Source organism: Balaenoptera ricei, chromosome 6 (assembly GCF_028023285.1).
Source record: "Balaenoptera ricei isolate mBalRic1 chromosome 6, mBalRic1.hap2, whole genome shotgun sequence".
Lineage (NCBI taxonomy): Eukaryota > Metazoa > Chordata > Mammalia > Artiodactyla > Balaenopteridae > Balaenoptera > Balaenoptera ricei.
Genome location: NC_082644.1, coordinates 83,966,382 through 83,993,745, shown reverse-complemented (window position 1 = coordinate 83,993,745; position 27,364 = coordinate 83,966,382). Strand labels below are relative to the sequence as shown.

Below are 27,364 nucleotides of genomic sequence, written 5' to 3'. Positions count from 1 at the left end.
AATCTGCGGAGGAAGGAGTGTGATCATGTTCTGTGTCTCTAGCTAGAGTTTTAATTCTGGCAGGAAGAGGAAAGGTCAACATTTCTCCCTCACAAGTTAATGCTGTCAACATTGTGTGGATTTATGAAAATTGGCTGAGGGAGTAGCTAGAAGGTGCCCAGTGTCCCAGCTGCTGTTGTGATAAATTGTGTAATATGGCTTGGATTAAAAATAATACTCATTTAATTTGTTTAATGATACCAGCATGAAAAAGCCAGCACGCCTGTTCTGAAATCCAGCACACCGACACCTCGGAGTGACATGCCAACGCCGGGCACCAGCGCCACTCCAGGACTACGTCCAGGCCTCGGCAAGCCTCCAGCCATGGACCCCCTCGTTAACCAAGCGGGTAGGGCATTGCCTCTTGTGGACTGTGTTTTGTTTTTCCCTTTCCCAACCTGATTCGTCAGTTCAGCTCTCATGCAGTTTCCTCGTGAATATGAGATAGACTTTCTGCCCCCCTCCCTCCTTCCTATCTCTGAAAAGCCATGATAAGAAACAGATGTTTGTCCTTGGGTTTCAGCAGCTGCACCCTGTTCAGTCTCTGACTGTTTACATTTGGCTTTTCTTTTATTTCCAAATAATCCAAATCCCAGGGACTTCAATAAAGTTTCTGATAATTATTCCGCATGTAAGCTCCTTACCAAACTATCATTGTGTGTCTGAGTTTGCTAATATTGACTGAGACAGCCTGTCTGACTGGCCCAAGTGTGCTTCTTGCTTGCTTTAGTTGGCTGGTGTTCTGCCGGTATATCCCTCGGGAATCACGGTCTCTCCTTCAGGAGAAATTGGGAGGGTTTCACTGGGACTCCAGCCCCTGAATAAACTCATAACTTTTAACTTTATCTTCCTCCCTGGCAAAGGAAAAATGTAACACTCTGGGCCCAGAGGAAGAGAGGCCCCAGAATACTCCCGCTAAACCCGTGCTCTGGTTTACATAAATCCAGGATCAGGTTTTCATTTGGAATTGGTAGCAGGTAATGGAAAGTTTGGGCTGAAGGAGAAATCTTGGATTTTATCAAGAAAACCTTCTTTTGAATTTAAGTCAACAGGTGGTGCCTGTGCCTTGGTTAGCCTTCTGTGAATTGGGTACAATAATGCCGCTTAATCTCCCTGGTTCCCAGTGTTGCCCAGTGTTACCCAGTGTACCGACCAAGGAGGAAATGTGTGGGCAGTTCTTCCCCTGGGGTCCATTCTTTCCTGGAGATGAATTCAGCTCCAGGGAAGAAGGGACCCTGTGTAGGATTTGGAGTTGGTACCCCTCTGCTCCCCCCAGCCTTCTCTCCTCCTTCCCTATAATGAAGGGCACTGAAGAGGACCCTGGAACTGATGGTCAGGCTGGACCTGAGCGGCCAGGTGAGTCACGTGCAGCTTGTGCTTCCTTGCAGCGGCCGGCCTGAGGACGCCCCTGGCGGTGCCGGGTCCGTACCCTGCGCCTTTCGGGATGGTGCCCCACGCGGGCATGAACGGCGAGCTGACCAGTCCCAGCGCCGCCTACGCCAGCCTCCACAACATGTCGCCGCAGATGAGCGCGGCCGCAGCCGCGGCCGCCGTGGTGGCCTATGGGCGCTCCCCGATGGTAGGGATGGCGGGGACGGCAGGCAGGCAGCCGTGGGTGGGCGCGGGCGGGCGGGCAGGACCCGAGGAGTGGCCGGCGGCCTGCAGTCCCCACGCCTGCAGACAAAGACCCAGTGTCCTCGCTGCGCCCGCCTCCCTCTTGTCCGCCTTCATCGACATGCCGCTTCATTAAGTTAAGGCCAAACGCTTTTTGTTTTACTGTTTTTGTGGATGAAAAAAGGCAGTGTTTAGGAGCTACTTCAGCGGTTCAGGGGACATCTGGTTTTCTCCCACCAAAGTAGATTTTTTTTTTTTTGGAAGGCGATGAAATGACTCAAGTAGCTCACAGAAGCCTTTTCATTCGTTTCTTGAAGTTTTTTTTTTTTTTCTTTCCTCTTTAATTCTTAAGAAAAAATATTTGAGGAGCTGTAATTTTCTCATTCCATGCTTATATTATTCTTTAAACCCAATAGCGTGACTTAGATGTAAGAAGTGATCTCAGCTCAACAGGGAGAAACACAAAGGGGCTGAAACCATGGGGCAGGTTCTCCTTCTTGTCCTGCCTTCTCCCACTGTGTAAACGGCCTCGTGTTTGACCAGGAAGAGACAGAACTGCATGTGAAGGGGAAAATTGACTGTGTAGTCCTTGACTGCATCAGGAAAAGGGACTAGATTGTAACTCATAGCAACTGAAAGTCCCTAAATCATTTCTGTTGGCTGTTTGAAATATGTCACGTGCATTTCTCTCCTCTCCCTTCTTCATTACCTCCAATAACTTGGGGTGATAGTAAAGTTCATCGTTTTTTCCCTTACGTTGTACTACTAGGAAAGGCTGTGCAGTGGAGGGCGAGATAATTTAAAGCAAAGGGGGCAGCTGAGGGACTAGGTACCTTCTTCGTTAAGGTGCACAAAATAGAGCGTCCATGCATGAATTTCTAAGCAATGACTTAGACCAGTGGTATGAAATGGGGTGATTTTGCCCTCCAGGGACATTTGGTTATATCTGGAGACACTTTTGTTTATTAGAACTGGGGGATGTTATTGGCACTGAGAGGGTAGAGGCCACGGATGCTGCCAATTATCCTGCCATTCCCAGGCCGGCCCCCAACCAAGAACTATCTGACCTAACACGTCGATAGTGCCGAAGTTGATAGTCAGGTTGTCCTGACTCAGCGTATTGCTCATTGTACTTGTTTGGACAGATAGAACATCCTAAGTCCACAGGGCGTATTTACCGTGGGAAGCTGGTTCTCGATGCACGGATCAATCACACACCTTCCTGCTTCCCAAAAAAGAGTGTCTTGTGGTATTTAGAGGCGGCTATATTATTTTTTTGCATTATCATCGTTCTTTTGAGAAATGCTAGCACATGTCCCTGTTTCTGTTTCTGTTGCTTTGGGGATTTCTGCGTTTCTAGTGAAAAGTCTTTAGAGGTGTCACAAAGTGCCTACCCTGCATAAACTGAGTCTGCGATGCCTTATTCTGTTTCCAGGTTGGGTTTGATCCTCCCCCTCACATGCGTGTACCTACGATCCCTCCAAACCTGGCAGGAATCCCCGGGGGGAAGCCGTAAGTACCTCTAACTCTTCGGTTTTATTGTAAAGGCGGTTACTTAGTCATGGGTATCAGCAGACTCGAATTCCAAAGGGAGCACAGGCTTGGGCGTTTCCAAGGAGATTTCTAGTGTCTTTTCCTGAGGAGTGTTAACACTTGCTATAAATAGGCACCTGGTAGGTGTCACGCCTCTGTCTTCTCACTGTGGATGATGTCATGCATTTAGTTATTTCTGGAGAGAAGCTGTTGGGGACAGGGACGAGGAGGGAGGCGAGAACCAGGGGTGGTTGGTCCTCCTTGCTTGACCCTTCCTCAGAAAGCTGCTCTGCGTTGCCATTTGGTTAGGGGGTAGCTGCTGGAGATTTTCCACAGGACTGTGTTGTGGGCAATAAGCTGTCACAAACTTGAAATCTCAGAAATGTGAAACGTGCTGTTTCTTTACCCGGCTCAGTGCCACCTTTTCCTTATTTTGGTCAAAACGGGAGTTCCTTGAAAGGTAAGTTCTGTTGGATGCCAGCATCGGGGGTTGACCCCCCCCCTCCCCAGGAACCCCAAGTAAAGTTTTGCTGGGTGCCTTCCTCTGAGAGATTATAAAGTGCAACGTGGCTTTGGTGGGGAAGCAGGAGATGTAGGTTAAAGGGCAAAAGAGCATTCAGAATTTAAAAAGCCCTGTTGGTTATTCTTCCAGGGTCACTTAAAATCACCTGTTTTCCATAATATTGGTAATTAGAAACGTGATTTCAAAGAATTCCTAAAGTTCTCAATTTTTGTACAAAACAAACCTGAAATGTGAGAGTCTGTCTTACTTCTCAGCAAATACTCTCTTCCCCTAGGATAGAAGATGGCAGAAAGCCAGTTCCAACTCACTGATTTTTCCAAATAGAGGTACATGTCACAGGCCTTCAGGTTTTTTTTTTTTTTTTTTTTTTTTTGGTTATACCTTCTACCTTCGAGTGGTTGCTTTCAGCTATTTCTTATGCATCTGTTGCATATTGCATTATTTTGAGTGGTCCGTTCAACTACCTGGTCATCCTTCTGTGGTTTTTATTGCAGCCTTGCATCAGACAAACCAATGGCATGAGGAAAGATGGAATTCCTTACCCCGTCATCTGCTTTTAGAAAGCAGATTCCCATTGCTCCTGTTTTCCTGCGTTATAGTATCTATTTCATGGTAATTTGACTCATGATGAAATGAAGCTTTGGTTTATACTAGGAACTAGTAGCAATGTTAGGAATTTATGGCGACATCTAGTCCCAGGGAAGAGCAGGACTGGGAAGTGGGGCAGCATTGCATATACTTTCTTAGCTGCTAGATCTTTTCTGATTGAATACTTGTGAACTACTGTGTTGTGTTTTCTTGGAAATGCCCCCCTGTGTCCAGCCTGGAATGCCCCAGGGCACTTATGGGTATTTCTTACCTGTGGTTTTGCTGGCAGTGTAGCTAGCTGTTGTGTGTCCTACTGTCTGGTGAGTGGATAAAGGGCAAATGGGGACTTCCCTAGCAGTCCTAGTGTTAAGATTCCACGCTTCCAATGCAGCGGGGGGGGGGGGGGGGCACAGTTTCGATCCCTGGTCGGAGAACTAAGATCCCAAATGCCGCGAGGTGTGGCCAAAAAATAAAGAAGAAAACGGGCAAACAGTTAATGTTGAGCCAAGATGCAATAATTAATAGTAACTGATGATTCTTCAGGGAAATAATAGGCAACTAAGGCCAAGTTCAGCGAACCATTAGGGAAAGCCAGTTTCAGGAGTCAAGAGCTGTGGGGGAGTTTCCAGCTGCCAAGACCACCCCCCCCCCACAATGTGAAATATGAGGCAGAGGACGTGGGATGAGCAGAGCTGAGAGCGGCAGAGCTGGTCCTCAAGGCTGGTGTGTGGGGGAGGGTTAACTTAGACCCAGTTCCTAACAATTGTGTGTGCAATTAGACACAAAGTTTACACCTTCAGTGGATGACAGTACTGGTGTCACGCTTACTAGAGCCAAAATAGTCACGTCCTTGACTTGTGAGAACCTTGGATTTCTTTGTGTTCACAGCTGCGTAAGCTAGGACCACGACAGTGGGCAGAGAGGCAAAGTTGTGAGACTCAGGTATGACGGTGCTTTTTTCCCCTTGGTCAGAACGGGCACTGGGCTGTGGATCCGAGGGGTCGCTGCTTTCTAAAACAGTTAAAAGATTTTTTTGGATTCTCTTTCAAGTTTAAGGTGAGCCATATTTATGGGAGGAAGATTGAGTAAATTGGTATCAGAGGGAGAGATGAACTTGCACATTGTCTGGGACCTGGGCTATGTACACGGTCTTAGTCCCCATATTAATCCATTAATTAGTATGAGAGGACGTACTGTTCTCATTGTTTAGTAAAGTAATACTGCCTGAGGCGGTCTTCTCAAACTGGCTATGATGGCAGACCAGTTTTTTCCCAATATGACAAAGATTGAGACTCTTAGAACAGACAAATAACAGATGGATAGGGGGGGAAAAAAAGATACAGAATACAAGTCCCAGTTTTTTATTACAAGATCCAGCAGTGGTGAACTGACTCTGAGTTGCTGTGTAAAAGTTTCTCGACACTTAGCCTTGAGGAGTGAGCACCTCGCCGGGGGCAACGGTGAATGTCAGCCGACCACACTGGGCAGCGTCCGTGCAAGGCTTGTAAGAGGAATGGTGAGAAACCGTCATGTCCAGGGTAGAGTGAACAAGGTGGTAAAGGGTTTGCAAGAGTCATCCTCTGAGAAACACCAGTCGAAATAATATTTGGGAAGGACAGATGGAGGCTCTTCGTGGATGTTTGTTGGAGAATGGTGTGTTAGGCGCCTGGCGTGCTCCAGGAAAGAGAACGTTCGTCTTTCCGGCTTTGGGGGGAGCCTACTGATGTGGGGGGAACGGTAAAGGAACAGTAGATGCTTGAGTTAAGTTTGCGACAAGTGCTGAGTGCTGTGAAGGCAGAGCAGTGGGTGATAGGCAGACAGGTAGAGAGTGGCCAGAGTTAGGAAGGGAAGGCCTTCCTTGGGGCAGGGTGGATATGCGGGAAGCTGAAGCTGGTGCAGGAGGGATAAGGCCCCCCGGCAGAGGGGGCCAGGAGGGTGGGCTGTTGCCGGTAGAGGGACAGTGGGCTCCCAGCACAGAGAGGGAGCTTGAGGGTTCATGGGCAGCTGGATGAATGCCCTCGAAGAGTGGTACAGCCGGGAGAGTGCAGTTGGGACGGGAGGGACCTTGAAAGTGCATCTAGCGTGAATGCCCGTCTGTGGTTCTAGTGGCCTCACCGAGTGGCTGCGCATCTCTGACCCAGCGCCTCTAGTGATGGCGACTCGTTTCCCCTGGCTGTGTGAAAACTCTTCCAGCCCTTGAGTTGAGATCTGTCTCCCTGGAACTTTCACCCGTCTATCCTGTTCTTTCCCACTCCCTGAGACCACACAGTGTGCTGCTGATACAGCCTCCTCAGGGCAGGCAGCTCTGCAGATATCCGGAGACCACCGTTTCTCCATGAAGGGTCTCTTCTGTCTGAGTATGTCCATTGCTGCAGCCCTGCGTTACGGGATGTGACTTCAGGTTCCCACACCATCTGCCTACTACAGTCTGGTCAGTCACCTCCCTCCTGTCCTCTCTTCTACAGATTTCATCAAAATCTGCCGACTAGGCATAGAGGACCCTATTGGGAGCTCACAGCCTAGTGATGGAGAGGTGGCATTAATCAAGTAATCACAAAAATAAATGTGTAATTATAATTGAGATAAGAGCTGTGACAGAGGAGTACTGTTTTTGTGAAATTCTGTGAAGGGCTGATCCCATCTGGAGGGTCAGGGGAGGATTCTCAGAAAGTGTTTTCAGAGCTGCAGTAATTGTGTAGGGGAAGGGCATAAGACTCCAGGTGGAGGAACCAGCATATGCAAAACGCCCTGCTTCCTTCCGTTGTTTTTATCAAAGTGGCCTAGAGCAAGATGACATCGCCATGGTTCTGTACTTGTTTTGGTGGCAGAGTGATCTAAGATCTCAGTAGGGTTTCCCAACCAACCTGGACATTTTTTCTCTCTCCCACTTCTAAATTCTCCTAACTTCTTTTTGTTAAAGGCATTGTCCCTATTTTTCTTCTTTTTTTTTTTCATTTCTCTTGAACTTTATTTTTTTTATACAGCAGGTTCTTATTAGTTATCTGTTTTATACATATTAGAGTATATATGTCAATCCCAATCTCCCAGCATTGTCCCTATTCTATCTAACATCTGGACCCAAACTTTAGCCTTTGGTACTTCCTTGTTTAATTCCCATTTTTACCCAGTCTTCTTACTTGTTAAAATCCTCACTAAGATCATAGGTGAGTTTTTCCCTTAATGAAATATTTATCTGATCTTGTCTGTTTCTTGCTCAGATATCTTCAAAAGGTGCATATAAACTCCTGATGTAGCCGTCTGGTAGTATCACCCCAGCCTTTTTTTCCAGCCTTGTGTGCTGTGTTCTTTGCATCTTGTGCTCCGATCAAATAGGATAACCCTCTGTTCCATGAAGAGAAGAGCCCTCCTCCTTCTACCTGGAGCAGCTTGCCTTCTCACTAGCCTCTACCTCTTCCTGCGGAAATATTTTCTGTCCTTCAAAGACCACTTCAGCTGCTGCCTCCTTCGTGAAGCCTTTGCTGATGCCTTTCCCTATGTGCTTTCTCTCTTCTGGCACCTTGTAATGTCTTGTGACACTTCCCACACTTTGGCCTTGAGTTACAATCCTGTGTACAGGTCATGTTTCAGTCGGCTTCTTCCCCACTAGAACTGAAGCTTCTGAAGTCCCCTTGAGCATAGATACCCAGTAAACAAATGTTTGCCGCGTTGACTAGGTGGGGGGAGGTGAGCCCAGGATTGCGCAAGACCCTATGATTCATCCTTTTCCAAGGGAGAGTGCAGTTTGCATTTTAGAGATGTGTAATGCTGATTTATAAGTGGTTTACCCTGACTGTGTTTCCAAACCCTCAAGGTGAAATTTAATTGCTGTTGTTTGGTCAGCTTAACTTGAACTCATTTTTAGTTTTAGGAAATTTGTTCCCTAAACTCTGTGGAGATCACTGATAAAAAAGAAACCTGAAGTTTAGAGAGATTGACATCTTTGTTGTACTCCACGCCTCTCTCCCCTCAAGGCATTTTTCTGGCCCCGTGGCACCGCTTTCCTCTCCATAAATACTTGGGGGGCCGAACTCTACCTGCTTCATATAGTAGCACCTAGAGGTCAGTCATAACTCACACCAATAATAGTTTGGCTTAAGATGCCAGCTAAATTCCAGGTTCCTTCACCCTGTGTTTTTTTTTTTTTTTTTTTTAATTATTTATTTATTTATTTATTTTTGGCTGTGCTGGGTCTTCGTTTCTGTGCGAGGGCTTTCTCTAGTTGTGGCAAGCGGGGGCCACTCTTCATCGCGGTGCACGGGCCTCTCACTATCGCGGCCTCTCTTGTTGCGGAGCACAGGCTCCAGACGCGCAGGCTCAGTAATTGTGGCTCACGGGCCTAGTTGCTCCGTAGCATGTGGGATCTTCCCAGACCAGGGCTCAAACCCGTGTCCCCTGCATTGGCAGGCAGATTCTCAACCACTGCACCACCAGGGAAGTCCCACCCTGTGTTTTAATGTTAGACATGTAATTGAGAAACCTTCCACCCACTTGTTTAGTGTTTAAATAAATCTTTAAACTACCTTTTTGGAGTTGGAGCCTAAAGGGAAGAGAAAATCTGAACTACATTTGGGGTGAAATTGCTTCTTAGGAAAACATGATTTGCAGCAGTGAATAGGGGCCAATCCCGGCTTCTAGCTGAGAAGACGTGTTGGTGGCCAGTCCTCCTCCCTCTGCCCTCCGTTCCTGATCTTGCGTCTGGTCCCTCTGTTGACCATGTCTAGATTCCACACTTGGTTTATTTCGTGGATTTGAAAATTAGTTCAGCCCCCTTTTTACTCATCACGATATTTGGGTGATTTTTTGTCTATTAAATTCTAAAAGTAACACGCTTATTTTGTGCCATATTATCACCATGTGGGTTTTAGTTTAACTTTTGTTCTTCTACTTTTTGATGGTCTGGGAATGTGTAGCTAATTTCTTGGAGTTATATTGAGGTGTGAGGCCCTTCCTTTTGATGTGAGTTATGTTTAGCTGCTGGACAACTGTCCCTTCCCTCTCTCTCCCTCTTCACCTCTTCAGAAATGGTTTTCAGCTTACCAGGCATAGTTTTTCTGTTTCTTGATCGAATACTGCTGTTTGCCTGCAATGGTTGGTTCCCTTGCTAGGATTTTTGAATTGAGCTTTGAAATGGCTGTATATTTTAAACTTATCTTTGTCTTACTTTTCGTCCACGCATCTCTTGGTTTGTATCTTTGTCCTGCCTAGGAGCCCTGTTACTGCCGCAGCACACTTACAATTTGGAAATGTTTAATTGATGGAGGAAGTAGACCCTAGAGCTCAGGATCATAAATGCTGACTTTGACCAGAGAACCTCCTAGTATATCAGCTAGGCCATCTCTTCTTCCTTACTTTGTCTAGTAATTTTCTTTTTCCTATCCATTTTAAGAAGTTCTGCATTTGCTTTTTAAAAAAATGAGGATAGCCGTGTATTCAACTTAATAAGGAAACAAGCAAAAAAGTCTTCTATCGTAATGCTCTGAAGTCTCCAACGTGTCATTTAATTGTTACTAAAGCCCTCCATTGGTGTAGAAATGCTGTCTTCAAATAGGTAGGGATTGCACCTGGATCTGCATGTTTGCTGTTTGAGAGGATGCCCGGATGCCAGACTAGAAAAATCCTGTGAAAGAAGTAAAGGATTTTACAGATGTTAGGAGTTAGGTGTGCAGACCCTAAAAAATGTTAAAGGTAGAGCTTGTTACATTGGCAAAGAAAGAGGTTTTACCAGAAGTAGATGAATTATATACCTGAGGACATTTTTGCCCCTGAAGTCTTAGAATAATATGGCTCTGGTTTTCTTATCACCCCACATCACTGCATCCCCAGCCTCCGCCTTCACTATACTAGTTCTTCAGGCTGAGAGCATCCTCCAAAATCGTAAGTTAACGTTATTCTCATCTGTCTTAGAATGAGCCAAATGCCCCAGCTCTCAACCCTCAGAGCCTCCTGTGCCCAGGGCTCCATAATGAAGCACATCAGTGACGCTGACTTGCCTGGTGTTCTCCTTTTGTGTCGGGTAGGTGTCTCCCTCCTGATGGGCCCCACGAGCCCTCTTGAGGTGAGAGTGTCTAAGGTGGTGCCGATGTGAAAGCTAAGGTAAAAATTAGAGCCCCACTTCTGTGGTTGGCTGACCTCTCCTGCTTACGAGCTGAGTTGGGCCTGTTAAGCTCCCCTGTGCCGCTTCCCTGCTGTAAATAATAAGGGACAGCGAGGTGCCTTCTGTGACGTGGGGACGAAAGGCTGAATCTATACTGTGCTTCGTACTTTCCTACGTGATTTCATTTCCCCCACGCCTCAGCAGTCACGTTGGTAGGGTAAGTTTTGTCAGGGCACGTTGTAAAAACAGGGAAATGAGGCCCAAATAAGTTCCGTGTGGTCCCCACATCTTATTAGTGACTAAACTGAAACTCTGACCTGGGTCCCCTCACTTCCTGAACTTTCCTGAATGCTCTTCAGCACCTAGACTCATGACGCATGGCAACTTCTGCTGCAGCTGGTGCCTGCGGGGTCCCACGTCCACCGGGTTCTGCTGATGGGGTGGGCTGTGGATTTCACTGTTACTCTCGTTGTTGCTCTCGTTGCCTTCTGTTTTGCTGTTCATCAGCTTTTCATCTCTAGGGACTGCCTTCCCCCCTTGGGAAAGTTGGTACCACCCCTGAGCCACATTTGGTACGACGACTAGGAGTTCCTTGCGAGAGTTGCCTGGCAGGGCCCAGGTGGTTAGAGACGCCCCACCTTCCTGTAGCTTACTTTCCTTAGCTACACGAGAGTAAGCTACAAGGAGCAACCTGGTAGCTTACAAATGAAAGGTTGCTGGAGCAACCTTTCATGCCTTGATTTATAACTGATTAGGTAGCAGTAAATGACTCGGGCATTCGGATTCGTTTACTGAGTACCAGTTGTATGCTTGTTGGCGAAGTCATCCCAGGGGACTCGGGAATGAGACAGACAAATGTAAACGTGGGCCGTAGTTCTCAGCATGATACCGATTTATAGGAGCCAGGGTCCCGGGAAAGGACTCACGGCACCTGGGGAGTTGAGGCAGGCCGAGGGAGGGGGAAGGGACGTGCGCTTAAGGGGACGCCGTGCTATTCTAGGCAGGAGGGAACAGTTTGTGCGTGACGTGGAGATGTGACAGCATGCGATATTTTGGGGGACTGGCCTGTTGTTCCACGCGGCTGGGAATTTAGGATACAAGGCGGTCATATGAACTGAGACTCATCGACACTCAACCGTGAAGGGCTCGGTGAGCCATAAAGAGCCAGAAGAGCCAGTGACGGTTTTGACATGATCAGATTTTTCTTGATACCTGTTTAATACAGCCACAGATTCCCCCTCAAGAGGGCCAGGTTCACAGGCAGCGGGGTCTTGGCCGCAGCCTTTATCTCTGGGGTCCGTGGTTCTTCATTACCGTTCGCTGGATCCGGCCACTGCCGTTCCTCTCTGCTTCCAGCAAACCAACAACTCTAACACCTGTTTTCCTTTGCCCACAGAACACAGCGTAGTTTTATTAACAGGAGCCAGTCTGCTAGGGAAAGACAACGTGCTTCCCCAGAACGCAGTCCTGTTTCCCAGTTTGTGTAGCACCTGTGGGGACTCTGAGTGCCTTCACCTCTGCCGTGTGCCCAGTGACTGAAGAGTCTGAATGAGTTGGATTTCATTCAGTTTTTAAATCTGTGAGGTCCAGTGGGCTTTATTCTGTTCAGTTCTGCCACCAGATTTCCGAGTCAGATCCTGATCTGCAGGTGCCTGATTCGAACAGCAGGGGGACTCAGTTCTCTGAGGCTCTGGGATGTGGGTGGGGGGCCCCTAAGCAGGGCCCCAGGGGCTCCTTCCTTCTGCCCCACAGTTTGCCACAATCCTCCCTCCGAACGTCCTCCGCCCCTCTTTGCCCGCTGCTGTCTCCCCACCTCGCCTTTTAGGATTTATGAATTTCCCGGTTTTCCTGGCCTCGCCATCGCCCTGTGCTTTCCTGGCTCCCACCCCGCGCCTTCCTCCCTTTCCGCATTCCTGGCCCTCACGCTTGTCCCCTGTTCGAGATAAGAGCCCTGGATTCAACATAGCCTCACTTTCCTCTTTTTAAGTCACGGGTTTTTAATATCGATGCTGTCATTTCCAGAAGGCCCCCTGCAGGTGTCGAGCACGGTTAAGGGTTTTGCACTTTTGCAGCTGTTTTCTCTCTTTTTTTCCTTACAACAACCCCTGCGACCCCAACATTTTATTATTATTTCAATCTTGTCGATCAGAAAATGGACACATTACAGGGCTCAGGTAGTTAGGCCCGTTCGGAAAACCACAGTCAGTGAGGCCTCGAGCCGGGGGCCCCCGCATCTCAGGTCCCTTTGAATCCAGAGTCGGGGCTCTCATCCTGGCTGTGGACCCAGCCTACTGTGTTCATCGGTCGGGCGCCCCCTCTCACCTTTTTCTTGAATAAACAAATAAATCCAAGCTTTTAAAATTGAGGTATACATATAGAGAAAAAATGTACACATCATGTGTGTATAGCCCAGTGACTTTGCACCAAGAGCACCTGAAAAACCCCTTCCCATGCCCCTTCCAGTCTCTAGGGGAACCACCACCCTAACTTCTAATACCAGAGGTGAATCCTGCCTGGGTTTGAACTTCTGTAAATGCAGTTGTACCATACGCATTCTTTTGTGGCTGGTCTCTTTCTGAATTCAGGCTTGAGAGATAGTTATAAATGTACACTATCTGTTTATAAATTCCCCCTCCTGGTTGATCTTACTTTCCCTAGTTCCTCAGTCAGTAAAGAGGGTAAGTTTCCTTCTGGGATCTCTTGAACGTTGTCACGATGCGCCATCAATGTGGACTTTCTCGAAGACGTTTGTGTTCTTCCCGGAAGTGAATAACAGATTCCAAGCTGTCTTGTTTGCTCCCCTGGTTTTTCCTTCCTGTGGGTCCCTCTGTGAGCCACACCCGCCCTGTGCCTCACTGGGGTTTGTTCATTTGATTAGGCCCTCCAGCACAGCAGGCAGCGCCAGCTTCCTCCGAGGCCCCCTCTGACTGATGTATTAACAGCCATATGGGTTTCCCCTGGGACAGACGAATGTTCACAGCTTCTGGCAGCAGTTCGCTGCACTGTGAATCAATTTTAAACTGCCTAAGTATGATGATCACAGACCTCCTGTGCGGTTTAAAGAAGAGGACACCTAGGGGAGAGGTGGGTATCTTCCAAAGACAAGCATACAGCTCTCTGTACTTTGTGCATCTATTTTAATCTGGAACATTTAACTCTATAATAAGCAGAGTTCCAGTTGAAGCGAGATAAAATTTCCTTCCCCTAAAAATCAGGAATTGCTAAAAGGGTACCTGATGGAAACTGCCTACTTAGAGGTACCCACCTTGATTTATGGCAAACAGAAAAACTAACCTTCACATCTGCCATTTTCCTCACAGCACAGAAAGCTTTAAGAGGCAAGTTCTCTCCCCCACGTTTACCACTGTTCATTTGTTATTTTCAGACCCAGGTCGTGGTGCCTGGTATCTGGGTCACATAATTTAGAATGTGAATAGACTTAAACCCCAGTTCTTGTGGTCTCATCTTCAAGGGCAATAATACAATGCTATTTGATTCCAACTCCAAATATCCTATAATAAATGGCATAGGTTCAATTAAGTGTAATGTGCATGTATTGAAATACCATGTGGGCTTGGTACACTACTAAGGACACTAAAGGATACTGTGAGCTAAAAATAGGAGATATAATAACAAAAAAGAAACAGACTCACAGAGTAGAGAACAAACTAGTGGTTACCAGTGTGGAGAGGGAAGAGGGAGAGGGATAAGTAGGGGTAGGGGATTAAGAGGTACAAATGATTATATATAAAATGATCTGCAAGGATATATTGTACAAGGAATATAGCCAGTATTTTATAATAACTATAAATGGTATTATATTATGAGTATATTATATTTTATAATTATAAAATATATTTTATTATAAAATAATAATGAGTATTATTTTATAATAACTATAAACTCACAACCTTTAAAAGTTGTGAATCACTGTATTATATGCCTCTAACTATATAATGTTGTACATCAAATATACTTCAGTATGAAAAAATAGGAGATTTAGTGGTTTGGTGACATAAGGGCTTTGAGCTGTAGTTGTCTTATATACATATTCATTTTCTAGGACATTCTTTGTGGTTTCCATTATGTATACTCAGTCATTCAAATTAAGAGTAATGTTAAGGATTTGGGCCAAATAGCCATATAAGATTAGTTACTGGAACCAGTTTGCCAGGAGATAACATATCTAAAATTGTGTCCTTTGGTCAGGGAGAAGGGGAAGTTCTTTTAAAAATCTTTTCATATATTTGATATTTTGTTTTTATAGAAGGAAAATAATAGCATGTATTTTATTTTCAAGCTAAGGAAGTATGTGGTTTTATGTGCAGGCAGGTAGAAACCTGATATCTTCTATCAATTTTAAGTTTTGTGCATGCTTAGTTATTTTTCAAAATTTGAGTTAGCATTAAAATGAAAATTTAAGTTCTGTATTAATACCCAAGGTCTTTAGGATCTGTAAAAGGACTGCAAGGTGCCGATGATAAATTCCAGAAAGGGCCCAGACTTATTCCAGAAGGTTATGGGAGGGAGGAAACCCTACGTACTTCATTTATTGTTTATGTATGCAGACCTATAGAAAAGGTTTAATGTTGAACTTCTAGATCACCGAGTGATGCTTTGGATAAGAAGAAAGTGAAAGCAGTGGTCTTCAAAGTGCCTAGTTCAGATGTGGGTAGGAAATGTTAGCACTCCTATATCTTCCATCCTCTACAGGGTCTTTTCTTTGTGCGTGCTTTCTAGTATCTGTAGTATATGAGTGCTTGGAGTTTAAATAATTAGATTGTTAGAGAAAAAATATGCTTTAAGATTTTGGTGTAGAAACAGAAGTGTGCACTAGGATTAGGTTTGTTTGTATTTAACAGGGAAGAAAATAATAGCTTAAGTAACATAGAAGTTTATTTCTCTGTTCCATAAAAGATACTGGCTGTCAGTAGCCCAGGGCAGGTATCACAGCCCCAGTGATACAGCCCCAGGTCTCACAGTGTCACCAGGACCTCTGCATTCTATCTTTCTGTTCTGTCCCCCTCAGCAATTGAGTTCCATCTTCAGAGTCACCTTGCGGCCCAAAAACGCTGCTGGAGCTCCAGTCATCTTGCTCATAGTTCAGGTAGCAAGAAGGAGGAAGAGAAGAAGGAAGGCACTCTCCCCTCCCTCTTTTTAAATTCTTTTTCTTTTTTTTAATTAATAAACTTATTTTTTAGAACAATTTTAGGTTCACAGCAAAATTGAATGGAAATTACAGATAGTTTCCATGTCCCTCAGGGTCCCCTTTCTTTCAAGTTATGAACTAAGTGCCACCCAGCAGCTTCTGCCTACATCTCGTCGGTCAGCACATGGGCATACCTGGCTAGAGCAAAGCTGGGAAGAGTAGTCTTTTAGTTGAAAGCTTTGCTGCCTTCGATAAAACTGGGCTTTGTGGCCAAAGTAGACAGGGAGGTTGTTGAGGAGGAAACTTGAAGTCTTGTCACAAAGCCATTTGATGTAAGAGAATCTCTTTATTATTTTCTGTTAATTATGCAAAAGAGAGTTTAAGTCCAAGCCTTAAACTGGGATGTTTAGAAAGCTGTTTTTGTTTGTTGATGTTGAAATACACGGTTTACCATGTGTAATCATTATGAGCTCTCAAGGGCTTCATCTTAAGCATCAAAAATTATCATTTTAAATTATACTAAGGAATCATACAATTATACAAGGTACAAGAAGGAAGTATTTTATATTAGTTTGGAAGTACATGTAATGTTTTTTAACAGGATTTGAAGGAATGCCTTATGGAAAGAAGAGCACAGTTTAAAAATTTTAAAAAGTTTTTTAAAAAGCATTTAATATATATCTTTTTTTAACACCCTAGACTTTGGCTGTTATTTATTTCATTTGTTTCATCAGTAAACACTTCAACTTATATTGATTTCAAAAGGAAGTCATGGCAAGAATCTTGGCTTTGTTTTTCTCATAGAAGCGTGCTGCGGTAAGGACCAATTGCTTTATGATAAATGTTTTTTCTGTCTCCTCTCCCGTTCTTCTCTCTTCTCCCTAATCAACCCCTCCCCAAAAGCGCATACTCCTTCCACGTTACTGCAGACGGTCAGATGCAGCCTGTCCCCTTCCCCCCGGACGCCCTCATTGGCCCCGGCATTCCCCGACACGCTCGCCAGATCAACACCCTGAACCACGGGGAGGTGGTGTGCGCGGTGACCATCAGCAACCCCACGCGACACGTGTACACGGGTGGGAAGGGCTGCGTCAAGGTCTGGGACATCAGCCACCCTGGCAACAAGAGCCCTGTCTCTCAGCTCGACTGTCTGGTGAGTGAGAAGGAGCTGGTGCACAAGGGTAATTTCCTCCTGGAGACTCAATAAGGAAATCGCTGTCGGGGCCTGGGTTTTATTCCCATTATGAGGAAATGGAAGCCCATTCTGTTTCCTGTGTTAGCTATTTAGCTCTCCCCACTCTCTCCCCTCAGCCTGAAGGTTTCATTTGTTGCCATTTCAGTGGTTAAATCCCAGAGTTGATGGATTTCTCTTCAAAAATATTTTAACAGTAGTTTACAGAAGCAGTCCTTGTTTGAATGTGTATTCAGAAGGGGGTTTCCCGTTTAATGGATGGAGTGCAGCTAGGCTTGGACTCTGAGCCCTGCACTCCCCTCGACTTTTAATTTCCCTACAGCCTTTGGATAAATATTGAAGAGTAAACATTTGATAACGTGGCATAAAACCATTCTGAACAGGGTCTGTGTTTTCAGGGAGACCTGGCTGCGTTTTATGACCTTAACTTTAGGAACGAGTTACTAGATCACACTGCAAGAAATCAGGGCAGCCTTCAGCAGAACGGGGGTGGTGGGAATGCTTCCCCAAGGCATCTACTCTACCCCCCCCTCCCCCCCACCAATACCATGTTGCATTTTCCAGGATCATAGAATACGTCAGGACATGTTCTCTACACAGTAACCACAGGATTTACACACCACGTACCATTGGCCTTAAGTGGACTATAGGCCGCCCTGCCCCTGTAGGGTGTCTGCCTGCACTTTGCTTTGGCATATGGTACACTTTACCTGCTGCCTGCCTGGCAAATGGCAAGGATTCCCGAGCGGGTGTTTCCAAAATGAAGACTGACTGTGTTTTTGAGACGAAAAGGCTCTTTGGGCTAGTTCTTGGTTTTTTTTTTTTTGCAATCAAATAACTTAAAAATATATGCATTAATGAAAGTTAAACATAGGGAAACATACTTAAACATCTTATGGAAAAACCCAGACAAGCTTTTTGGCAACCCAATGGTAGGAGAGTTTTGTAACACTCATCATCTTTTTTGAAATTACACTGCTTAAAGTTTCTCTAATCTTTGAACAATAGGCCATGGTTAAAGCATAGTAAAGACTCTGACTGTATCTGTTTGGGTCAAAGGATAGCAGTTATTTCTTTGTTGGAGAGGGCGGGGGTCATTTTAGGTCCCACCTCCCTTTTCTAATGTGTTGGTTTTGATGGAGAGATGCCTTTTATTCATTTTTTGGGTCTTTGGATTGAGAGGCTTAAATATCACAGCAGCCATGTTACAACTTGAGGAAGCAGCTGTGTTAAAGTCTCAGACAAGGATCCATTTGGCTAATGAAGACACAGTAGTACAAGCCTTAGGCAGAAACTTAAGAGTAATGAAAACCAAAGCATAGGCAGTGTGTCTGCAGTTTCCAAATAGTAAATAACAGAGGGTGATGAGGTCAAAGATTTATAAACTAGCTGTGAGAAGTGGTTTCTTTGTGAAGAAGTACGTGTCCCCTTACCTTACATCCACTGATCATCTCAGTTCCGTCTACTCAGCAGGAAATTGGGCTTCGGTGGCAGTTATATCTAAGCCTTCACACATGCCGAGCAATCCTGTGAGTTTGCTTTGTTTACGACTTCGAAGGAGCCAGTGGCCATCAGATCCTGATCTTTACTACAGAACGCTTGCTTTGGTAGTGTCCATGAAATACCACTTTTTAAGTCAACAACCGAGACAGCAGTTAGAGAACATGGCATTGTCACTGCTTGGTCATGCATTCTAACAATTGAATTATGTTTATTTCACAGAACAGGGATAACTACATCCGTTCCTGCAAATTGCTCCCTGATGGCTGCACCCTCATAGTGGGAGGGGAAGCCAGTACCCTGTCCATTTGGGACCTGGCGGCTCCCACCCCGCGCATCAAGGCAGAGCTGACATCCTCGGCCCCCGCCTGCTACGCCTTGGCCATCAGCCCCGACTCCAAGGTCTGCTTCTCATGCTGCAGCGACGGCAACATCGCCGTGTGGGACCTGCACAACCAGACGCTGGTGAGGTGAGCAGGGGTGGCTTCCTGAGTGGGGCTTCCCTGCTTGAGTACGTGGGTCAGAAGGCCCCCTGTTACCCCTGCTTCTCTGCCTGCCCCCGAGCTCAGCCCACACGTGCCAGGCTTGGATCTGGGTGTCAGTACCGTATCACTGCCCTCAGAGGGCTTACGGTCTTGCGGCCATGCTTGGGTGTCACCCAGGCTTCATATTTACCTCCCTAATGTTCCCATTCTTCAGCCACATACACATGCCAGATTTGTTTAAAAAACATTCCTGGCTTTTGCCAAGGGGCAGCATACCATGGATTAGATGGAGGTACAAAAGGTCCTCAATACTAGATGTTTTTGGCTTTGCCTAGAACCTCGTATGTGCGCACAGGAGCCAGCTGATAAAGGATGACAGAAAATCAGCAAAAGGACATTAGAAGAGGAGATTCCACGAATTTCACCCACAAAATGGTTTTAAAGTAGCTGTGTTTCTTAATAACTAAATAAGCTCTGTCCAGGGGTCATTTCACCCAGGAAACCCAGTTTGAGCCCAGCTGCTTGGAATCTGCCACCTTTGTGTCCCTCCTCGGCTCTGGCCAGCTCACTCCCTCTGGCTGAGTCAGTGCTCACATCAGGGATGTTAGAGAAAAGTCTTTAGAAAAGGAAGAACTAGTTAAACATCTACGGCAGAACGGGCCTGTGTTTCGCCCTTTCGTGTCACAGTTCGCCTTCACTCAGAAACACTGTTCATGGTGCATTTTTAGTCTTGTAGGTTACTTAGCAGGACTCCTCCCATGCTTCCAGGCCCAGAGCTAGAGGGATGGGACGGGCTGTGGAATTCATTATAGCAGCTCACTCTTTCTTCAGCCGTTTCTGTAGAAATCCACTAAGGGTCACCGAACCAGGCTCTGTCCCTGTGTGTGGGTGAGAGTGTGGCAGTTATTTTTCTTGTCACTCTCCGGGCAGCTCAGAATGAGCAAAGTGAACAAACGGAGCCAGGGCCAACAGCCCCTTCAAACTTTCAGCCTAGCAAGCGTTGGCTGTTTTTTCTTTTCTTTCTGCTTTTTTCTTTTTTTAAACTTAATAAATAGCTCTCCCAAAATATTCATTCGAAGTGCTTTTCAAATATTCATCTCTTTAATCCTTGTCGCTTCTGCACTGCTGTTATCCTGATATTATTGTGGAGGAGCTGTAATGGGGCCCAGGCACTCTGCCCTCTTGTATGTTCTGAACCCCTGCTCTGTGCCGGCCCCCAGGGAGTAAGTACCTGTTGGATATGTTGGCCTGCTTCACACATCTCCCTCTCTCTCAGTTTGGACAGGCCACACATGGCTAGCGGCCACTCTGTGTGACAGGGCAGTACGGAGTCTGCTGAATATCTTTGTATCTGCTGTGACCCAGCACGTTCTGAACAACCCTAGGATCTGCATTCTAGGAGCCTGACCTGAGGGTAGCACTGAGATAAGTGGACGGAGGGATGGAGGAGCCCCCACCAAGAGCTTAGGTCAGCAGAGAAACACAGTTGTTTTCAAGAAGTCAAAGTATTTCATGAGTTTCAGAGGTAAAAAAAAATTCAGAGGATGAAATGAAGAGGAGGTCCCTGGGTTTCACGAGCTGTTTGAGGACAGAAAAGCAGCACTTTGGAAAGGTGGGGCAGGACTGCTCCCGACCAGTGGGAAAGCCTTGGATGCAGGCTGGGACATTTGAGGCAGAGAGTTGGGGTACATGGGGGAGAGGACCAGGATGGAAGTTCTGAGTAGTTTTCAGGGAAGAGATTTTGGAGTGATGGTTCACATCTTGTCTCAGAATTCAGGGCAACAGTGGTACTCTTGTCTTTTCCTCCAAGCTCAGCTTTAAAGTTGGGAGCTCTGCGGGAATAATAAGGTAATAGGAAGGGGAGGCGGTGGAAACTTTTCTCCGGGTGTTGAAATTTCCAAGCAGTTCTCTCATGGATTCTGCCTCGTTCGCCATCCTGATCGGACCTCGGAACACTTCTCACCTGTTCCGATCACTCCCCTGCCAGCTCCCTCTTGGCCTGCAAAACCAGGTCCACGACCCCCATACCACCAGCCCTGTGGTGGCTTACGTCAACCTCCCCTCGGCAAGCCCTGCCTGGGGCCTGGCAGAGCATCACACTCAGCAAACCCCTGTTGGCTGGTTGTCCTTGGTGGTGGTTCTTTGTTTCTTGTTTGTTTGTTTTTTGAAGTATAGTTGATTTACAGTGTTGTGCTAGTTTCTGCTGTACAGCAAAGTGACACATTCTTTTTTTTATATTCTTTTCCATTATGGTTTATCCCAGGAGTTTGGATAGAGTTCCCTGTGCTAGACAGTAGGACCTTGTTGTTTTTCCATTCTAAATGTAATAGTTTGCATCTGCTAACCCCAAACTCCCAGTCCATCCCTCCCCGCCCCCCCACCCTTGGCAACCACAAGTCTGTTCTCTGGTGGTGGTTTTTGACTGAGGCACGAGGTTCCCCTTGAAGAGAACAACAGTCTTGTGCTCAGATTTGAGGGCAGGACCGTGCCCAGGGGTCAGTCAGCAATCAGCTCTGTCTCTGCCCCGCACCTCTGAGTCAGGAGGCCGGCATGCCCCTTTGTCTCCAGGAGTCCAGATTTCCTAACGTGGGGCTCTTTCGAATAGAAAAAGCGAGGCTGAGTAAATACATGAGCTCATGCTTTGTTGGCACGAAGGGCATTGCGGTGTTACTCACTCATGGAAATGGAAGTGCTCCTGGGCCCTGAGCTGGTGATGTGGTGATTCAGGCCCGCACAGTTATAGGCCAAGCCTGCTTCTTTCTTTAAGGAATACACTTGGGATTTTGTGTGTTTGTCTTTTTTTTTCCCACTTTCACACTTAAACACTTTTCCAGACCTGGGAGGAATTTTACCTTCCAGACAGATTTGTAAGAATAGATATAGGAGCGTATTTAACTTCTCCTGTGTGGTGACCTAAAACGGCATTCCATTTCTTCAGCACTTGGATCATGAAAAAAGGAAAAGAAAGTCTGCAGGTGCCGTTTCCTCTCCTCCTCGGGGGGAAGGTTGGTTTGATCTTGCACATCAGCAGACCGAGGAGATGACACACGCACAGCGAGTCCAAAACTAACAACACAACAGTGTTTACCTTGAGCTCTGGCAGGAAATCATTATTCAATCTGGTTTGTTTTATCAGGCAATTCCAGGGCCACACAGATGGGGCCAGCTGTATTGACATTTCTAACGATGGCACCAAGCTCTGGACGGGCGGCTTGGACAACACGGTCCGGTCCTGGGACCTGCGCGAAGGGCGGCAGCTGCAGCAGCACGACTTCACCTCCCAGGTGCAGGCTTGTCCCTCCCCGGAACCCACGCAGTGCTCTGTGTGTGGCGCACGCCCTCCCCACACCTCCCCACCTCCCTCCCGCCCCCAAGAGTAGTAGCTAGACAAACAGACCGGGCTTTAATTTGAGATACAAACACACACACACACACACACACACACACACACACACACACACACACAAATTACCCTGAAACACTTAGACTGGTTTTTAAAATGCTGTAGGTTAAGACGTGTTAGTTGTTTTATTTGTATATGAGTTCGTTTCAGGAATTTGTGCCATGAAGAACATACAGGGTCTGATCTGTTGTCCATCTTCTCACCGTCTAATGTGGGGGTGAGAAATGATTTTATTCACATATAAATAGACCTTGAAAAATATGCAGGGATATCACAAGGAGTAGAGAAAAATCATAACAGCTCTACAAGTTGATTCATTTTGCTTAAATCAGGGAGCTTAAAAAATACAGCGGTATCTCAGTGGATGCCCATTTTATTACTCATCCCTTAGACATTGGACTCATGGCTGACTCGATTTATGGAGTTTTGAAATGATATAAAAATGGCAACTTTGTGGATTGTGGAGCTTATTTAGATGTCAAGTGTCTGAATCGAGGCCTGTTTGGGGAAAGATAGTGCGTGCCATTTTAAGTGCTTTCTGTTGATGGTGGAATTGTTCTTTTTATCGTGACTCATTTACTTACTTTTTTTTCTTTAATAATTCCAGTCAGAAAAATAGGACAGAAATGGAAAACAACTGTACATGCAACTAAATTTCATGTCCCTGTCAAAATTTTGTTGAGTTTCTTATAGTCTTCCCTGTTCCCTTCCAGCCCTGTTCCCGTTATGGGTAGGATCCTATTTTTGGTCTGCCCCTTTTTTAAACTTCTTATGGAAAATATCAAATATATTCAATATATGAGAACGGAGAATGTTCAAGCATATATGAAAGTACAGAGAATTATATGATAAACCACATATGCCCATCACCCAGCTTCAACAGTTACTAACACATGACCAGTCTTATCTCATCTGTCCTCCCTGCCCCCAAACACTGGATTATTTTAAAGTAAATCCCAGACGTTATATCATTTCATCCATAAGTATTTCAGTTAGTATCTGTAAAAGACAAGGAGCCCTTTCAAACAACACACAGAATACCGTTATTATTAAGAATAATTTCTTGATTTTATCACCCATGCCATAAGTGTTGCAGTTGTTCTTATTTTTTTTCCAATTGTTTCATAAAGGTCTTTAACACTTGACTTTTCTGGGTTGGCATGGTTGTCCTGTAGACTTGGCCTTTGCTTATTACCTCCTCCTGTTCTTGCTGGGTTTTCCCCTTTTCTTGTTGTCTGTTCACTTCCTGAGTCTGTTGGGCAGAATACTCAGTGAGCCTCTTCTGCTTCTTGTAGATATTCTCCCTTGGTTATTGCCCAACTGGGGAGTGGCTGGCCGTGGGCATGGAGAGCAGCAACGTGGAAGTTCTCCACGTGAACAAACCTGACAAGTACCAGCTGCATCTCCACGAGAGCTGTGTGCTATCCCTGAAATTTGCTTATTGTGGTGAGTTCAACTGAAAGGAAACCGGGGAATGTTGATGGCCTAAATGGAAAATACTTCTAAAGAATATAGTGGAGATGATATCTGGAAAAAATGTTGTTCTCCGAGCAGCTGGATGCAGTAATTCTATTGTCTTAAAATGTCCCTCAGAGTCTAGGGATGTCTGTTTTGGTCTGTTTCCCTGAGTTGGGAAAAGTCAGCAGGTGATAACATTGCCTAATACAAGGTTTTGACACATGTTTGTCTTCAGTGGGGAGCGTCAGGGGTGTGGGTGGGGGCAGTTAGTTGCCACTCTGAGAGGGGTTGGTGGGAGTTTATAGAAAAATGAGGCAGGAGCAGAGGAGATTGCTATGGACTGACTGGGATGAGGAGCCCATGGGCAGAGAAGGGAACATTTAGCTGCACCCAGACCGTTACACTCTGCAGTGAGGATAATGAGGGAAGAAGTTCATGGGGAGTCAGATATTTATTCACGAGATGGATGGATGGATGGATGGATGAATAGCTATCACATATTGACCATTCTGTGTGCCATATGTGCTGTCTGCCATTTTACTTAGATTCGTCATTTAATCCTTCCTAGTCCCATTTTATCATGAGGAAGCTAACAGAAGACAACTTCATTGATTGACTATTCGAGGACCCACTGCATGCTTGGTGTGAAGCTACCTGTCATGTATCCGGCGGCTAATGGGACTGACATGGTTCCTGCCACCGCTTTGATTAAACCCAAGATCACAGATGGTTCACAGTGGAGCCCAGATTTAAAACCTGCTGTGTCTACTCATGTCATGGCCCAACCCCTTGGACATGATAGCTCATGATTAAAAATGCTCTGAGTTTGATTAAGCCCAAGTAGCTAATAGTATAGCAGGAATTTTAATCTAGTTAAGCCACAACCACATGTTCCTTTGCTAATTCTAGGTAAATGGTTTGTGAGTACTGGAAAAGATAACCTCCTCAATGCTTGGCGGACCCCCTATGGAGCTAGTATATTCCAGGTAAGTCCGTGCTCCTTACATAGAATGACAGACCGTTGGACCACAGCATTGCTGATGACGCCCGAAGTGAAGGTGCCTTGTTGGGAGCAGGGCCCTGAGCATCTCTGTTTCACATTAAACACATGTCCATTGTTTTCTCTTCCAGTCCAAAGAGTCCTCATCCGTGCTCAGCTGTGACATCTCTGTGGACGATAAGTACATAGTCACTGGCTCAGGGGACAAGAAGGCTACAGTCTATGAAGTCATCTACTGAAAACATTATGTGGTTTAACGTTTATAGTTGAATTGGGCCAAAATGTTTTGAATTTGTAGAAATAGAAAAGTTGTAACTTTAAAAACACAGAAACCTGTTTCCAAACCTTGACACAAAACTACTTTGCGTCTACAAAGAGGAGGCAGTGAGCACATCAGCAGAAGGTCACCTACCTACCTAGACCAAATGGAGCACCGAGGCAAAGTGGACAGAGGGGTGAGGGTTGTGGGCTTGAGGAATGGAGCCCGCTGACCCGGGCAGAGTCCATCCTTTTCTTTCTGTGAGACCTGCCGAGATTACCTTTCTGTTCCTTGCCGTTACCCTCCTGTCTGTCCTTGGTAGAGCACTGGTGTCTCCAATGAACTTGTTTCCTCGTTTTGCATCTTGTGAAATGTTTTTTTGTATTTTTGTTGAAGGTTAAACATTTGTATAAATTGTAAATATATTTGGTTTATTACAGTAAAGGCTTTAGTACCAATAAGTGGTTTTCCTTCTCTTTCTTTATTGTTTTCATCAACGCTTTGGGATCATTGGTGCGGGTTCTATAAGCAAAGTTCAAACATTTGTAGAGGAAGTTTTAAAATGCACTTCTTATTTTATAAATATATTTTGTCACGGACTCCCACTGCACTAGAGCCTAATTAACACTTCTGAGTTAACCAGGAAGTCAAGACTAGGAATAATGAGTAACCGAAGGTTTATTAACGACGATTTTATTTGGGAAGCAAAAATAACTGCCAAGATTCATTCTTTTGTTTGGATGCTGTTGGGATTCGAGGTCACAAATTAAAGCTTTGCCTTTTCTTGGTGATTCACTGGGAGATAGAATATTCTTTTCTCTAGGAAAGCCTAGCATTTTCAAATCTATAGTCTCTCCCTTCACAAGCTGCACATTTCAAGAAAGGGAGGTGACTTGGGTTTAGTGTTAAGACTGATGACATCCACAAAGCTGTGGAGTTCATTAACCTGTAAAAGAAAGGTGGGATGCCTGCTGGTTTTATCTCATTAATACTTATTTGATCTATTATATTAATTGACTTAAGCCAACCACACCTAGCACTTCATCCTTCTCATTAAGGCTTTTCCCCTGCAGCTACAGCCCTGGCTCCCTGTCATTAGTCTGGTCTTTATCTTTGTGGACAAGCTTTTACTAAATTTGATTAGATGAAACCTGTAACCCTGGGCTTTTAATAAGTTGCCATGCATGGTTCCTCCTGGAAAGGCTGCATGACTCATTCTTTATATACCTATTATTTACTGCTATATTTTCAAAAATAATGGTTAATAATTTTAAACCAGGTTTTCTGGCTGTTTAAAAATAGCACCTAAGGAATCTTTTAATGTTCTTATTTTCTTATGATCCAGCAAGTTGTTGGCAGTTTGTCGTAACATTTTTCGTTTCTTATCCAGACCTTCTTGTTTTTATACACTTAACAACATTATTTTGTTTGCTTTTTGCCAAAATAATGTTTATGTACATAGTTCGTTAAATATTTTCTCTTCTCAGTAAGTGGATGGCAAAGGCCTAATTACTAAAGCTGATTTCTCTGTCATCCCTTCCTTGTATAATGAAGTAAGTTTCTATACTACACACTCCGATGGCTTGTTAATGAGCTGTTTACCTTTTCTGTTCTCTCTCCTTCCCTGCCTCACCATCCCTATTTTCTGTAGAGTAGAGGTTAAGTTGCTGTAACAGCACCCAACAATACAGTGGCTTTGAGACCACAAAAGGGTTTGTGTCTAACCCACCTATGACCCAGAGCCTCAGGGCAGTGATGAAGCTTTGCAGCTTCCACCGTTATTCCCGTGGGCCTCCACTCCTAGTCAGCAGCGGGGAAAGAGTGGGAGTGCAAGGGAAGGGGGGGTATGCTTCCAGGCTGGTGACTAGGAATTTGTCCATCACTTCCACTACTGGTCCCTTGGTGGAGACTTAGTCACGTGGGAGACTAGGAGATTTCTCCTACTGTGCAGCGGGTGATCCTGGAGAAGGGGGAATATATTTGAAGGGATTCTGGGTTAAAGAAATAGTCCTATTTTCTGTTGGTGCATTTTCTCCCTTCATGCTTTATGGTTTCCCAAGCTTCCGATATTCTTTCTCTAGTGGGATTTTCTGAGGGTCTAGATCTTATCAAGACATCGATTATCTTGAATCTGATGAAACCAGTTCCATTGCTTTTGGATGAGACTCTAGTCTGGTCCCGGAAGAGGCGTCCTACAGAGCTAGTCCCTCTGCTCGGGGTTTGGAATCTTGGGGAATTACCGAGACAATTGTTTCCTCACTTGTAAAACGGGAACGATAAAATAGTCATGCCTCCTTCTCAGGGTCTTGAAGGTCAGACTCAGGGATGTGAAACACGACTGGGAGCACCAACTGTCTCACAGATGGAGGACATGAGTGGGAGATTTCTTCCTCACCTGCGAAGTTAGGAGGCCCCCACTTCTCTCCCCCGGGAGATTGGAATCGTGATCGTTGACACCTGGGTAAGCCAAATGTTTATGTACCTCTTGCCTTGAATATGGATTATAAATTAGTGTTCAACAAATTCA

General features: G+C 45.4%; 1 protein-coding gene across 3 annotated transcripts in view; it reads left to right on the top strand.

The window, feature by feature from the left end:
• Positions 1 to 25,298, top strand: part of LOC132367139 (transducin-like enhancer protein 1) — an 87,280-nt gene extending 61,982 nt beyond the window's left edge. For all 3 annotated transcript variants that reach the window (XM_059924970.1, XM_059924971.1, XM_059924969.1), the window contains 9 exons: positions 244 to 388; positions 1,428 to 1,618; positions 3,089 to 3,165; positions 16,444 to 16,693; positions 18,455 to 18,702; positions 21,854 to 22,001; positions 23,416 to 23,566; positions 24,488 to 24,564; positions 24,710 to 25,298. In XM_059924970.1, coding sequence (XP_059780953.1) covers positions 244 to 388; positions 1,428 to 1,618; positions 3,089 to 3,165; positions 16,444 to 16,693; positions 18,455 to 18,702; positions 21,854 to 22,001; positions 23,416 to 23,566; positions 24,488 to 24,564; positions 24,710 to 24,817 — 1,395 coding nt within the window. In that variant the 3' untranslated portion in view covers positions 24,818 to 25,298. The remainder of the gene's footprint in view (positions 1 to 243; positions 389 to 1,427; positions 1,619 to 3,088; positions 3,166 to 16,443; positions 16,694 to 18,454; positions 18,703 to 21,853; positions 22,002 to 23,415; positions 23,567 to 24,487; positions 24,565 to 24,709) is intronic.
• The last annotated feature ends 2,066 nt before the right edge of the window (positions 25,299 to 27,364 follow it).